The 16351-nt window shown below is 33.8% G+C and overlaps 2 protein-coding genes across 2 annotated transcripts; both read right to left on the bottom strand.

Moving 5' to 3' along the window:
* Nucleotides 1-6164: 6164 nt before the first annotated feature.
* Nucleotides 6165-7684, bottom strand: LOC116113779 (myb-related protein 308-like). Its single transcript, XM_031399941.1, has 3 exons — nt 7434-7684; nt 7131-7260; nt 6165-6967 (listed from the first exon to the last, which is right to left on the bottom strand). Exons 1-3 carry the CDS (start codon nt 7561-7563, stop codon nt 6493-6495), a joined length of 735 nt encoding a protein of 244 aa, XP_031255801.1. The 5' UTR covers nt 7564-7684; the 3' UTR covers nt 6165-6492.
* Nucleotides 7685-14759: 7075 nt separating this feature from the next.
* On the bottom strand, nt 14760-15530 carry LOC116113774 (secreted RxLR effector protein 161-like). Its single transcript, XM_031399938.1, has one exon. It carries the CDS (start codon nt 15528-15530, stop codon nt 14760-14762), a length of 771 nt encoding a protein of 256 aa, XP_031255798.1.
* Between the last annotated feature and the right edge of the window lie 821 nt (nt 15531-16351).

Here is a 16351-nt window from a genome sequence, read left to right as displayed (position 1 = left end):
AGGAAATTACATATAGAAAGGAGAAATTTATCGTGTGGTTTCGCGAGTTCTCACTTGTCAAGTTTTGTTTTTAATACGAATTTACATTGGAGCTTGTATCTAGTGTTTATCTAAATTCAATTGTTTTAGACTCTTTTGTTTAAAATTTTAGGTATATTAAAAAAAAAAAAAAAAAAAAAAGGACTTACAAAGGATTGATGATATTTATAACAAAAACGAGTGGATCCAAATATTCAGTTTTAAAACCAAATTAATTTAATTATAACATTAAAAAAAAAAAAAATTCGTTCATAGAGTTGGCCGAACTCAAACTTTTATTTAAAGAAAGATACTTGTTCCTAATTTCACAAGACAACTAGACGAGGAAATCCTAAAAATATTTGGTGCATGTGTATCACATTCTCTCATATTTCCAATATGAAAAATTATACGGAACAAAAAAGCTTATGATAGAACATGTCCATGTATATTTATGAACATTTAAATTGACCTTTCCTTCAACATTTATAGCATGGGCTGCTTTTACTTCTAGTGATTGATAACAAAAACAATTACACATGATCCATCAAAATGAAACTGTTGTCGCAAATGTTTGTATACATCTTCCCAACTAAGAAATATTATTTCGACATGAGCGTTTATGTCATTTGTTATTCGCACTATGATTGATCCAATGTATATATATATTTTTTTTTATAATCGAGATGTCCTAGTCAGCTTGTACACACTTCAACTAATCTTCGAAGTCCATTAAATACTTTACAAGTCTAATAAGTCAGGTAAGTCACAAATGTAATAGATGATTACTTTGTGAGACTTGAATATAAAACCTTTGGGTGGAATGGAATAGGTCAGGTAAGTCATATATGTGATAAATGACTATTTTGTGGGATTCAAACATAAAACCTTTAGGTAACTCACCCAGATGACTAAAGTCTTGCCATCATACCACAAGCCTAGTGATTAATATATATGTATTTATTTCACCAAAATTATGTTTTGGACCAAAATGTAATATTTAATGAAGAAGGGAGATTAAAGGTAAAATAATTTATATAGGAAATTACGTTTAAAGAGGTTAAAATGAAAGTTTCAAAAATAAGAAAGCAAAACGTGATGACTTTATGATAAACAATATATATGAAATAAGTATACGAATGATTATATAACATTCAACTAATTAACAAGCACGACGTTATTGCATGCATGTATGTCACGCATCATCATTGATGGGATGTATATCTACATACTCTTCTAATAGGAGCAAATATTAACTGATTTTTTTTTTTTTTTTGGTATTCGAGAATTCTGAAGGCTCACGATTCCTCGATTCACACAATTTACATGTTTGATTGTAACGATGCAATTTGTTAATGTTTGATTTTGATACCAACAATTTACACGTTCAAAGTGTTAAGTAACTCTTAGAAATTACATATAAATAAATATGATAATCTAATGCAGAGATTGAATAATAAATAAAGGACGGTTTTTAAAGTAGTTCCAATGTTTAACTCAAGTCCTACATCCACTGTTCTTATATATATATATATATATATATATATATATATGAGAGATTACAAAAAGTTGTGAATAACGAACCGCGAGCAAAGGTACAACGACTGATTATTCGGATAGAATATCAAGTTGATCTCGTTCTTACAAGTTATCTTTACTCTGAAGATATAGATTACAATCAACGTGTGAGTTTTCTATCTCAGAATCCTGAAAATGAGAGGGGGAATCCTCTATTTATAATAGAGGAATTCAAGATAATGATTATAAATCTACAAGTGGGTATGTGTCGTGCAATTCCTTGCCTCTCATTGACTGATAACTTAGGATATTTTCTCAAGTCATCTGAGGCTTAGACAAGTGTGCGGCTCTCATTCATTTATAAATAAAACCTGAATTTACCAAGTTGGTGACAGTCATATTCTCTCTATCTTGGGATGACGTGACAACCCTTAGATGATACAAAGTTTTCTTAAACTCTGATTGGATCTAACTAATGTAAACTTACATATTTTTTAGACATAATACAGTTGATTATATTTTTTTCTCAAACCTATAAAATATATTGTATTAGAAAATATTCGATATATCTGTCATGTGATATGATCGATTGAATGTAAACGTATCCAATTATATCACCTCCATACTCTTCTATACACGCGAAATCTCCGAAAATTAACACATGTATTTTCTTTTCAAGAATTCTGAAGGCTCACGGCTCCTTGGTCCTCATAGTACACATGAGGATCTGAGAAGACAGAAAAAAAAATCAGCAGTCCATATCCAAACAGCTTTCAAAAATACAAGTTTTTACATCAAGAAAGCAACACCAAGCAAAGTCAAAAATTTCACGCGACCAACCCTATTGAGAGAAAACACCCCACAGTTTGGTAGGTTTTGAATCAAATTGAGCACAAAATGGCTCGAAAATTGAAGGGCACTGGGGTCTCTCTCTTTCTTCTCTGTCAACCAGGGATGTCTCAAGAACATTTGTGATCTTAGGCAAGAGTTACTTTGGGGGTCTTCTAATAATATAAGCATATATTAAAAAAATTATTTCAAATTTATTTTCTTTCCTTTTGAGATGCAAAATCACTAGGAAAAGTGGACAATGATCGACAGGCTAACAGGGTCAGGTTGGTGGGGGATTTTGGAGAGTAGATGTTGGAGAAGCGATGGGTGGTGAAACAGGTAATTTCAATGCCCGGATTGGCCAGAAAAGGCTTGAGAAGTCACAGCCCAAAAGGTATTGATGGCCGGCGATTGACGGAGTAAATGGATGAGGTATGATAAGGATTTTGGTGAGAGGGTTGAGGGAAGGAAGATGGTGGTGTCAGGGAAGACCAACAACGCCGGGTACATGCTAAAAAGGTCGAAAATGGCTGCCATTTGCAGTGGAGTTGGGTTATGAGATTCGTAAAAAATCGGCCAAATTGAAGGCTATCAAGACTGGAAAAACATTTGGGAAATGATAAAGTGATGAGTTTGGTCAATTTTGGTAAGAAAATCGATCGGAATCAACTCCAAGCGGCTAACGACAGAAGAAGGGTGGAGATGATTTATGTGAATGTCAAATTATGGGATGGAATTCGGGTTGAGTAATTTGAAACATGTAAATGATTAGTTTAGTCTTTTATTGTTAAAAGAAATTCAATATGTTAATTTAGGGATCTCAATTGGAATATATAAAACTAGAGATACAAACTTGCTATTTCATCAAACTTTTGGTGGAAATATATGTAAAAAGTTTATAATAAATTTTGGTCTTTTTAGCTTTTTTTTTTTTTTTTTTTTTTCTTTTACCAGGAAAAAAAATCATATATCATTTTCATTTTTATAATATATTATTAAATTATAAAAAATTTAGGCCGCATTTTGGGGGGGGGGGGGGGGGGGGGGGGGGGCCTAGGTGCCTCACCTGCCTATCCTTGAGCCGGCCTGCTGTCAACACAGCTGTACGGAGATGACTGTTCATGTAGGTGCCACACAAACGGCAACTAGTATATAGTTAATTTCTGAGGAAGACTACCGGTAAGAAGAAGAAGAAGGATGACAAGTCACACAAAAACAAAACAGCACAAAACCCTAGTAAACGCTTATCAATCAATAGTAGTACAAATTTATCCAATCTTTTTATTCATATCTCATTTCATCCTCACCACCACCTTTTGTTGTCAGAAAAATGGGACGTTTTCATGGCCTACATCATGATAATTTCTTAGATAATTTCTTGAAATAATTTGGGCACTCAATGTCTTCTGAGATCCAGAGCTTTTGTTTTCAAAACTTGATATCTGGCTGAATTTGATAACTGAGGGTTGGTACGACTTACTCGAGTAGAGTTTATAGAAGAAAAGCTTATGAAAATATAGTTTTTATAACAAAATTATTAGTCGTTTGGTTAGGACATATAAAAAGAAATTTCTAATATTAATTTATCAAAAAGAGTTTTAATATACAAGAAAAAAGTTATAAACATTTTTGCAATGCAACCAAACAATCTAAAAATTTCGAAAGTTGCTTAAGATTATAAATAAATTCTCTTGACTAGCAAGTATTAATATTCCTGACCAAACAATTTCTAAATTAACCAGGATGTTTTGAAATATCTAACACTTTAAATAAACTCATAAAGAGTTTATGAATCTAGCATAAACAGTAGAGTAATTTATTCAAAATTTTATAAACACTTTTAAAATACAACCCAATAACTTTAAAAAAATTTGAAATTTCGAAAGTGCTTATAATTTTATATAAGCTTTCTTGACTACTTAATTAGATTATTACCCTCATATGGATTTGACATTCTTCATTAAATCATTCCTACTAATTTCCTGCCCCGGGAAATAGTGAATGCCGACTTGTTGGATTTGTTTGACCAATTTTGTCTTCCATTTAATTAGCTGCAAATTATTCATAACAAACTCTCCAACTGTATTTGTTTCAATCTCAAACTTGATTAGATACTCTTGACTTTCTGAATAATTTTTTTGTATATCCAACTGTCCGCCATTTGTTCTCACTCTATCATGCTCCATCTCATCCAAATCTTTGTTTCACTGATTATGTAACAATTTTTAATTAATCGATCATCGTAAATAATTATTAGTTCTGCAGAAGAGATCGATTTGTTAAATATCATCATTTTCTTGCTAACCAAACAGCTAGCTAGGGTTGATGTCGGTTGGCACTTGGCAGTGAAACTTAAGAATCTTTAAGGGGGAAAGTCAAGGAAAAAGACCAAAAAATATATATATAATCACTAAAACCATCAAAGATACCTCTCTTATCTCGGAGTTCACAAACTTCAGAAATTAATAAGTCAAGTCAAGTTTTACCAAATAACAAATTTACAGAATCGTAACCCAGTAATTTTTGAGTAATTAGAAGATGAAAGAGAGCTAGAAAGACGAAAGCACTGCACGAATTTAATGATAATCAAAATAATGTACCATTGATCATGAATATGCTAATTATTAATTAAAGTGTCACAACTATATAAATAAATGTTTTTAGATTTCGTAATTGCAGCAGCAATTACAGGTAGAAGGCGCAGCCAATGGGGATTCTTGGAGTCAAAGAAAGAATTTCATTACTATTTTCCCACTGATTTTCTAAAGTCTAAGCCCTTCAGAATAAACAAAAATTTCAACAAAATTAAGTAAAATCATTTGAACATTTCAACAATGCAAGTAATCGTCACATTAATTGAATCTTTTTCCAGTTTTTTAATTTCTTTGTCACATGCTGAGTTCATGATGTTTTTCCACATAAACGATTAGTACTCTTTCGTGAAAATCTATCAAACTAAATTTTACAAATGAGAAAACCAGACAAATCTATAAGAAGTTAGCTTTCTTATCATAAAGGAAAGGGTAACTTCGCTATCTAACACTGCTAAAAAAAAGTGGATGTTTTTCAGAAAAAAAAAAAAAATATATATATATAGGTAAAATGACAAATCCTCTGTGACAGAAAATTATTAGACTTCTGTAATGGCGATGAATGATTTAACAATTTGGGTAAAGCAATCTCGATCTCCTTGGAAGCAAATATCAGGAGGAAAAATTCCCTATAACAGAGATTTAATTAAAGGGCATCTTCAATCTCCAATGGAATGGTAGATAAACGTGAAGGACACACACCAGGAAAAATTGAAAAAAATGTGAAAAACTCTAAAAAAATTGTGACATAGTCAACTGTATAACTTGTGACTTCATGTTAGTTGGTGGTTCGATGCACATGCAACTACTACAATAGAGAAAATTATAAAGCGAAAACTGATATGAAATCCAGAAATTTCAAGCACAAAGTTATTCTGCTTTGAATGTTTGGTAATTGATGTGAATTTGGCATGAAATTTAGTAACATTATCATCCAAATTTCAAGATTTATATTGGACTGGAATCTTCTGTTTTTTTAATTCCTTTTTTTTTTTTTTTTTTTTTTTTCTTTCATAGGAATACTATTTTTGTGCATTATCCATCGTATAGGTCCATGTTATCCTAAATAGACTTTGGTCCCACGTCAAATTATTCAGCCAGTCCCAATATCGAGATCTAAATAAATGAATAGAAAATCTTCTTCAATCTTCATGCATGCTTTCATTTATAATTTCTAATTAAGTTTAGGGCAAATGCAAATTGCAATTGAAATTCAATACCAAATTGATTAAAAATTGGAAATAACACAATAGATTCAAATGTAATAATACTATTACAATTATACTGATTAATACATGTCGCAAATATAGTATATATGTAAGGCAATTGTCACAAAAATTTACAAGGAAATCTTAACTCACTGCTAGCTGACTTGTTCTTTTTGTCACCCTTTGCTCGACCTCCAAGAAAAGGGAACGATTTCTATTAATTAATTTGGCTATTCAAACAATCAATTTGTACAAAATGAGACCCTAATTGATCCCATTTTCGGCCTGGAATACTCAACAAATCTGTTGAGTAATATTGAATATGATTATTGGAAGAGAACAAGTGTGGCAGCGGAAGAAGGGACCAGTTCTTGTTGGCTTAAATTAGGATCAATATTAAGTTTTTTCTCCTTATCTTCATCTTTATTAATACCAAGTGATGAAGATGAAGGAAAACTCATGGAGAGATCAAGGTTCAAATCGGGCAACGTTGATCCACATGGCGCCCCCGGCGCCTCATCCTCCAAGCAACTTCCGGCATCAGAAACTTGATCATTGTCACGCCGTTGTTGAGATCTCACTAGCTGATTATTTGTATCGTTTTTCATTAAAGAAGATGTTGAAGCTGTGCTCGTCGAGTTTTCTGGGTTCTGATGCACAGGGCGAGGAAGACTATGGTTTAATCTATGATTATTTGGATCAATCCCCATGTTTAAAAGCTTCCTCCGTAAATGAGAATTCCAATAATTCTTCACTTCATTGTCTGTACGTCCTGGCAATCTTCCAGCTATCAGTGACCACCTGAAAATTACACCATTAATATTAATTCAAGAGCCTTAGCTCAAAAGCAAAAATGTACTTTTAAATAAGGTTGTCACGATATATCGTTCACATTGTTTTCACCTTTCATGGCCAAGAAAGTGAAAGAAAATTTTTCACAAAAGAGAGAAACAAAAAAATTTACCTATTGCCTAGAAGGGCGTGAAGTTTGATGATAAGATCTTCTTCATCTTCGGCAAAGTTGCCTCTTTTAAGGTCAGGTCGAAGATAATTTATCCATCTTAGTCGACAACTTTTACCACAACGAAGTAGACCTGACCGATAAACAAATCAAAACGTACCCCATTAAAAACTTACACTTAAAAATCAGATAAAACAACAAAAAGATAAACATTTGGAAGAAAAAGAGGTTTCTTTGCCCCACTTTTTAATTCCTTTTGGGGGGCAAAAAAAAAAATTACCATGTCCCATTAAAAAGTATATATACCTGCAGCTTGAGGGAGAGTACGCCAGCAACCTTCGCCATGTTTTCGAATATAATCAATAAGTTTCTGGTCTTCTTGTTTGGACCAAGCTCCTTTATTGGTGTCTTGCTTGTCACAGCAAGGCTTTCTCATTGTGAAAAGCAAAACCCCAGCTGAATTTGCACTGTAGAACAAGAGGTAGAAATGTACGGAGAGAAAGAGAGGGGGGCGGAGGCTGTGAAAACACAAGGGAGGGAAAGAAGGGGAAAGTGAATATACATATATATAAAAGTGGGAGGAGTAGGTGTTTGGATAGAGGGAAAGTTGACTTGGACCGGTGGTTTGCCAGTGCGTGAAAGTGTGGGAAAGTGAGAGAGATTGAGAATGGTGGCAGAAAGAGAGAGAGCGCTTTGACAAAATTTTGGGTGTGAGTTAGTTGCCGTTAAGTATAAGTCCTTGTCTCTTATTACAGTGACATCCATGCATATTTTTATTTTTATTATTATTATTATTGTTGTTGTTGTTGTTTTTTATATATTTGCTCACATAAGAAAAAACTCTTGAAATGTTTTTAATTAAAGAAGATTAATTACATGATAATAATATATTTACATAAAAACTTTTGTCTCAATTTTTATTTCTATAAATTATATGAAAACACTCCTAAACTCGAAATACATTGTTTTGTTATATTAAAAAAGGTTATTTATATTTATTAAATAAAATCAATTTTTACTGAAGCGCTTTAAATTTATAATTAAAAATGTTTAAATTAAAAAAGAGTTGAACTTTACCCACCCTAATTATCTCTAAATAACAATTAGTACCCTAAGTTTAGAAAACCATCAACGTTTCACCTTTCGTAACTCTCCCTCCAGATAAATTTCTCCAGATAAATTTCTCTTTGACCAGCCTTGACATGTTAAAAACCCTTTTTACCCTTAAGAATCTGTATTATATTAATAAAATAACAAAAAAAAATTATCCCCATATTATTAATATTAACAAAATAGTTCCTTCTATTTGTAACTTTCATTCATCAACACCCTCTTCTTCCATGTTCTTCATTTTCAGAGCATATATACAAAATCAAACCTTCTTCCATCTTCTTCGATTTCAGAACAAATGTACAAAACCAAATGTTCCCATCATCAAGTTAATAAATAAAAAAACCCCTTGAATAATTAAAAAAAAATTAAAAACCACAACAACAAACACTTGTTTTTTTTTTTAGCCAAGACAACCCCTTCATCGTGCCCGGCATTGCGCGGCTGGGCGCAGGCCGTATGCTTCCAACACACACACAAATCACAGCCCACCCGCCGTCTATACCCAGCCCTATCCCACGACCCCCACTGCACATCACCTCCATATCACCCTACCTCATCGTATTTTGAGATTTGGAATTGTCACGGTATTTCAAGATTTTTTTTCACTTTATTATGCGATACGGAATCGGTAATAGTCATGGTGTTTCTGGTGTGGTGATGTGGTGATAGGTGAGTGCGGTTGCGGCATTTTTGTTGCCGTGATTTAGGATTTTATTAAACTAAATAATTAGTTTCTAAAAATAAATTACTTTTTTTCAAAATAGAATGCAATTACCTCCAATTTTTCTCTTTATTGTTTGAAGAAATAGATTAAAATACCCTAATCCCCGTAAACCTTAACGCCTGACGTTCATTGACATTTGACGGATGGAATGTTGATAGCTTCCGAAACGTGGGCAAGAATTTGTTATTTCGAGATAGTTAGGGTGGGTAAATGTAAATCGGCCTTAAAAAAGAAACTATAATTAGTAGAGTAAGTATACATAATATTTACTTAGAATAGTTAATCTAAATAGAGTTCTTATAGTCAAACAGCTTAGTGATAATTAACAGCATAAGCAAGAAAATAAATAAAGAAAGAAAGTTGGCGGCAGCATCACATGTTATCACGTTGACTGATAGTTTTCCGTAATTGTTATGCATGAGATTTTTAGACTTTATAACAACATAATATTATAACAAACAGTCTTGTCTTTGCCTTCTCGATCTCTATCTTCTTCAATTACTTGTCTCTGTGTCCAAAACTGGGTCCGATTTTCACTCATAATCAACCAATCAAATCTAGCCGTTTATTTATCCTCAACTATCGTCTTGTTTGGACTCTGCAGCTCTCTCCGGCCACTAATTCTATAGTCTATACTATAATTATTGTCAAAGAGACTCTCTCTCTCTCTCAAGAGTGAGGGATGAATAAGGTGTAGACTAACAGTTTTTCTAGACTTGAAGAGCAGTCAAACCAGTTATTCTTAAACGTTCTGTGCATCTAGTTTTCATCTATGTATGTTGACTGTACTACTGAATAGAAAATCTTGAATNAAAAAAAAAAAAAAAAAAAAAAAAAGGAAAATGAAATTACCAAATACCCCGGTGATGAAAAAAAAAAATATCTGCCTTGAAAATTAAAAAGAATTATAAGAGCAGAGAAATAGACTGGAAAGGGAAAGGGAATAGGAAAAGACAGAAGAAGCTGTTGGGTAGCTAGTATCACAGTATGCAAGAAGATTCGAGAAGTACAATATGGTCGACTGGCTGTCGAACCCTAGCATCGATTAAATAAACCAAAACTTTATAATAATTTGGTGCGCATTTTTATGACACTCCGATATATCACAAACAATGTATCTCCTTTCTCACCAGCTTGCATTTTGTCGTTTCTTGTTTTCTAATAAACAATATTCAGGAGAAGTGCTGACAAATTTAGAACATGTCCTGTTAAGTTAGCACTAAGGAAAGGTCGATAATTAAGCCAAAAATTAAACAATTAAAAATAAAAACACCTGAGCTGTCGCTGCTGGTGATTTTTTATGTTGCATTATTAGGGAGACATGGATTTCCCTATATTATATTGCTACTGTGTAATGAAAACAACACAACACTAATATATTTCACTCAACATTTGGTAAGATAAAATCTTGATGATGGTAAATTAGTGTACAATTATAGATAGGGAAAACGACTTACACCTACCCAAGGTTTGATGAAATGACGATTGGTATCTAAAAGGTTTTAAAATGACAAACATGTATCTTATGTTAGTGAAAAGACTAGAATGTCCTTTAAGAAATATTAGTCTATTTTCTTAATTACTTTTAGACTCCTTAAGTTTATTAATTCCATCAAATACCCCCAGAAAAAAGTTTAAAACTTAACAAAAACACCGCCACCCACCCATACTTGTCAGATTCTGGCGGCCACCACCGGTGGTAGCCGGAATCTGTCACAACGGTCTTCGTCACCATCGTAAATGGCTGATAATTCACAGATCTGGCCTTTTCTGGTCAGATCCATGGCGTGAAAAGGCCAGATCTAACTGGAAACTGACGGCCAAAGAAATGGCTGTCGTTGACTGTCAACGATGGCCACATCTTTGGCCATCACTGACGGCCAAAGATGGAGTGTTGCAGCCGTCGACGACCAGATCTGACCTTTTCACATCAGATCTGACCTTTTCCGGCCAGATCCATGGTGGATCTGGCCGGAAAAGGTTAGATCTGTGAATTATCAGCCATTTACGGTGGTGGCGAAGATCGTTGTGACAGATTCTGGCTACCACCGGCAGTGGCCGCCGGAATCTGACAAGTATGGGTGGGTGGGGGTGTTTTTGTTAAGTTTTAAACTTTTTTGGGGTGTATTTGATAGAATTAATAAACTTAATGGGTCTAAAAGTAATTAAAAAAATAGACTAATATTTCTCAAAGGGCATTCTAGTCTTTTCACTAACAGAAGGTACCTGTTTGTCATTTTGAAACTTTTTAGGACCTAATATTGTTTGGCCAAACCTTGGGTAGGTATAAGTCGTTCAGCCTTATACATACAGAATAAATAACAACAATAATGCTATACTTACTTACGAGTTTACTAACCGCCTTACTACCTTTGTTAAAATTACATATGGTACCCATACTATGTGTATAATATCCATACCATGCGTTATATTTATAAAGAATAGTAAGATAGTTAATAAGATTGTGAGTAAGCATAACATTATCCTAAATGGCAAAATGAAAGGTCACTTCACTTTCACAATAATGCAATAGACAGCAGGTGTACCAGATTACATCCGACTATCCGAGGCATTTTGTTGGACTCCGTTAAGTGAAGAGAAAAAAAAAAAAAAAAAAAAAAAAAAAAAAAAAAAAAAAAAAAAGATGTGAAAGCTGTAAATAAATGAAAGTGCAGGCGAGCCGGTGGGTGAAAACAATCCTAGGGAATGCAATCACCTTGAAACTAGTTAAGGGAACCTCACCTACCAAGTACATTATACATAATATTATATTTATAAAAACAGTCACCTTGAAAATAGTTGCAGAGCTCTTAATGTACTCTGGAGTAGCTGCTTTTCTTCCATCACAATCTTGACGACTTGACCTACCTAAATAAGGAAGAAAAGCTGTGGACAATATACAGAATAATGAACAACACTTTGCTTTGATTCTTCCATCACCAAACCCATGCCCAATATTAAACAATACTTCCTTTTACGTTGGTGCACAGCACACCTTTCATAATAATGAACAACACTTTGCTACCTACTTTTCTTTCAATTAGTTATACATACAAATTAAATTAATTATGTTTTTTGGTGTAATTGATTTAAATAAATCTTTATTTGATTTGAATTAATCTTTTAGTGGTTAATATATGACTTTCTAACACAAATTTCAGTGTCATTAAGTTTGAAAAAGGTGACCAAATATACATGAATTTGTGACTCGTTATGAGGTTGATTGATTCGTTGGACCGACAGAAATTGACCTCTAATCAGTTAAACTTTATAGTATAAAATATGTTAGGTGTTCGAGTAGGGTTTATGTGTCGAGAGTAACAGTTTTACAACATCTCACTAATTAGAATTAAAAACTTAAAAGAAAACCTCAATTAAAAAGAAAACGAATGCATATTATAAGAGATCATAAGACCTGGATAAAATCATTATAAATTAGAGATTTGTTTAAAAGAAGTGCTTACTTTTACCCAATGGACTAATTAAATTAAATTAATTAACTACAGTTTGATATGTAACTAGATACGAGTATGAGTATATTACTCTTCCAACAATGTATTACTAATTATAATCAAATCATCATATAACAATTTATTACTAATGTTTAAATCATCATACACCAGTCAATTAGTAGTGTGACAGTATACCACTTTATTACATATATTATTATTCAGGATATAAGACTATATATTGAGAAACTTTAAAACTACCCGTAATATATAGTTAATTACATATATATTTGAAGTGGTAAGGATAAGGTATATCTGAACTGACACATTTCCGTAAATAACCACGTATTAAGGTCATCTGGAAACATGAGGAAACTCAACATTCTATTATATCTACCAGTCACCATTTGCATGGACGACTCTCTTCCTTTCACGCCGTTTACGCACCGAACAGTCCAATTCCCCTCTTCTTTGATTTTATGGAAATGGAATGTTCAGAGTTGACAATTTATTATATACTAATTAATTAATATTAATCTCATTAACTGTCTTTACTTATTATGACCAGCAGTTGGGTGGCCGTCAGTCTAAGCTTGTTTGTTTTCTGAGAAATCGAAGTTTTCTTTCATTTTCATTTCCAAATATTTTTCTGGTTTTGAAGTTTTGATTCAACGCATGCAAACAGATAAGTGGGGTTGGATTGTGGACCATCCTCCCTAACTACCACAACACTTGCTTACATATTCATCCTCCACAAATTTAATTATTTTATATTTGTTAATTAATTATTTCAATCATTTTTTTAATAAATTATGCTTATGTTTGTTTCATTCTTTTGAATCATTTTTTTTTTGTTATCCTATTTAGATAAAAAAAAAAATTGAATATGTGTTTGTTTACTTATTGAGATTATTATTCTGAATCAAATAAATTTTTTTTCTACTGAAAATGAAAAAATGGGAGATTTGAAAAAATGGGAGATTTGTTTTCTATTATCCTATTCTATTCAACTCAAAACATTTTTTCAACTCTATTCAACTAAAAACAATTATATTTCACTCATTCCAATATGAAAATTAAGCCACTCAAACTGCCACCGCTTGCCAGCAACCACCTGCAGTTGGCAGCGGCTGATGGAACGACGCACGATCGGTCAGTCGTGCATCAATCTTGCCATTTCTGGCCAAATCCACCATGGACCTAGTCGGGAACTGCCAGATCTACTGCTATATTTTGTCGGATCCAGCCATTAACGATTAGATCTATCTGGCTGTTGACAACAACTAGCTTTTGGTCATCGTTGACAACCAGATTTTGGGGGGTGTTTTAGTTCATTTTTAAAGTTTTATTGTGGGGGGTGTTTAGCTAAATTAATAAATGCAAGGGGTTAAAAAAATAGTCTAAATGTTTTTAGAAAATGTTTTCCAAAAATGTACCAAACAACTATTTATCATTTTATCCAACTCTGATATAATTTTCAGATATTATACCAAGCACATTCTCATAATTCTATCTTATTCAATTTAATCCAACTCAACTCAACTTAAAATAGTTTTTCAGAATAACATTTTTCAAATAATCTACCAAACAAGCCAACAGTATGAGAAAATCTAGAATTAATATTAGAAAGACAGTCATATCATATCATCTATACCGAAAACTAATACATTTATGTTAATGTTAAGATTCTAGGGTTAATGAATAACTGATTCAGTGATGAAAACTTAGTAACAGATCAACAATCAAACTCATGACAGATAAAATAGAGACAAGTAGAGAACAAGACACAGCAAGATTATAGTGGTTCGGCTTTACAGTCTACATCCACTCCCCAAGGCTCACACTAGGGATTTTATTATCAATCAAGAATGTACAGTGATAAAGCCTTCATCAGAACATAAGGTAAATCATCAAACAAGGAAAGAACACACCGATTAGAGAAAACCCTAACTTGCTCTGCCCAAACTCTGCCCTTTCTCTCTGGACAAGCATGTGTTAAATACGAATGCTTTACTCCTGGATCATCAGCCATCTGCCCTTGATTCTCCATAACTGAAAGCTTGCTGGATCAATTCTAGAACTTTCTTCAAGGTAAGGAGCTGTCCTGCCAAACAGGCTGTCGAGCCAAACAGAAATGTGAGAGAAAGGGGGCTGCGTGAAAATGAGAAGACCTAATTAGATAAGTCTTTATGTTGGCCAAAAAAACGACGTCGCATAATGGAAGTTTGACTTGAACACTTATGCTGACTTCCACCGTGGCAAACCAGGAGCCACGTCACCACAATTCTCCACCTTGGCTTCTTGATTTGTCAATCCCCTCCAATGTGGCCTTGGAAATTTATCAGTTCACTCTTGAACTTGAAGTAGACTCATACAGAGTCTGTGTTTCTCAAATGGGACAGGTTTGGTGAACATGTCGGCTGGGTTGTGAGATCCATCAATTTTCTCAATCTCAATTTCCCCTTTTTCAATCATTTCCCTAATGAAATGAAGGCGGACATCAATGTGTTTGGTCCTTTCATGGTAAATTTGATTTTTACAAAGGTGGATCGCACTCTGACTGTCACTGTTAATCTTCACAGCTTGCTGCTCAACACCCAGCTCACTGATCAAACCTTTCAGCCAGGTGGCCTCCTTTGCTGCCTCAGTCAATGCAACATACTCTGATTCAGTTGAAGACAAAATTATCATATGCTGCAACTTTGACTTCCAACTGACTATGTTTCCCCACAAGGTAAAAACAAACCCAGATGTTGACTTTCTTCTGTCTAAATCCCCTGCATAATCTGCATCACAAAACCCCTCAACACACTCATCACAATTATGATTTTTCTTAAAAATAATTCCAACTGATTTAGTTCCTTTTAAGTATCTCATAATCAATTTAAGAGCCATCCAGTGAGTCCTTCCTGGATTGCTCATGAACCTGCTAACCAAGCTTACAGCAAAACCTAAATCTAGTCTTGAACAAACCATCAAGTACATTAGGCTCCCCAGTGCACTAGCATAAGGTATCCCTGCCATTTCCAGTTTATCAGATTCAGTTTGTGGACTTTGCTCATGTGAAAGCTTCAGGTGAGCACCGAGAGGAGTCTGAACAGATTTAGCATCCAGCATGTTGAATTTCTTCAGAATTTTCTCAGTGTAGTCCTGTTGGACTAACTTTANTGCGCTTCTCAAATGGGACAGATTTGGTGAACATGTCGGCAGGATTATGAGATCCATCAATTTTCTCAATCTCAATTTCTCCTCTTTCAATCATTTCCCTAATGAAATGAAGACGGACATCAATGTGTTTGGTTCTTTCATGGTAAACTTGGTTTTTACAAAGGTGGATTGCACTCTGACTGTCACTGTTAATCTTCACTGTCTGTTGCTCAATCCCCAGCTCACTGATCAGACCTTTCAACAAGGTGGCCTCCTTTGCTACCTCAGTCAATGCAACATACTCTGATTCAGTTGAGGACAGGGTTACCATATGCTGTAATTTTGATTTCCAACTGACAGTGTTTCCCCACAAAGTAAAAGCAAACCCAGATGATGACATTCTTTTGTCTAAATCCCCTGCATAATCTGCATCACAAAACCCCTCAACAAACTCATCACAACTATGATTTTTCTTAAAAACAATTCCAACTGATTTGGTTCCTTGTAAGTATCTCATAATCCATTTAAGAGCCATCCAGTGAGTCCTTCCTGGATTGCTCATGAACCTGCTAACCAAGCTTACAGCAAAACCTAAATCTGGTCTTGAACAAACCATCAAGTACATTAGGCTTCCCAGTGCACTAGCATAAGGTATCCCTGCCATTTCAAGCTTATCAGTTTCAGTTTGTGGACTCTGCTCGTGTGAAAGCTTCAAGTGAGCACCGAGAGGAGTCTGAACAGATTTAGCATCCTGCATGTTGAATTTCTTCAGAATTTTCTCAGTGTAGTCA

Source organism: Pistacia vera, unplaced genomic scaffold (genome assembly GCF_008641045.1).
Source record: "Pistacia vera cultivar Batoury unplaced genomic scaffold, PisVer_v2 Contig690, whole genome shotgun sequence".
In the NCBI taxonomy this organism is placed as follows: domain Eukaryota; kingdom Viridiplantae; phylum Streptophyta; class Magnoliopsida; order Sapindales; family Anacardiaceae; genus Pistacia; species Pistacia vera.
This window is presented reverse-complemented; position numbering and strand designations above follow the sequence as displayed.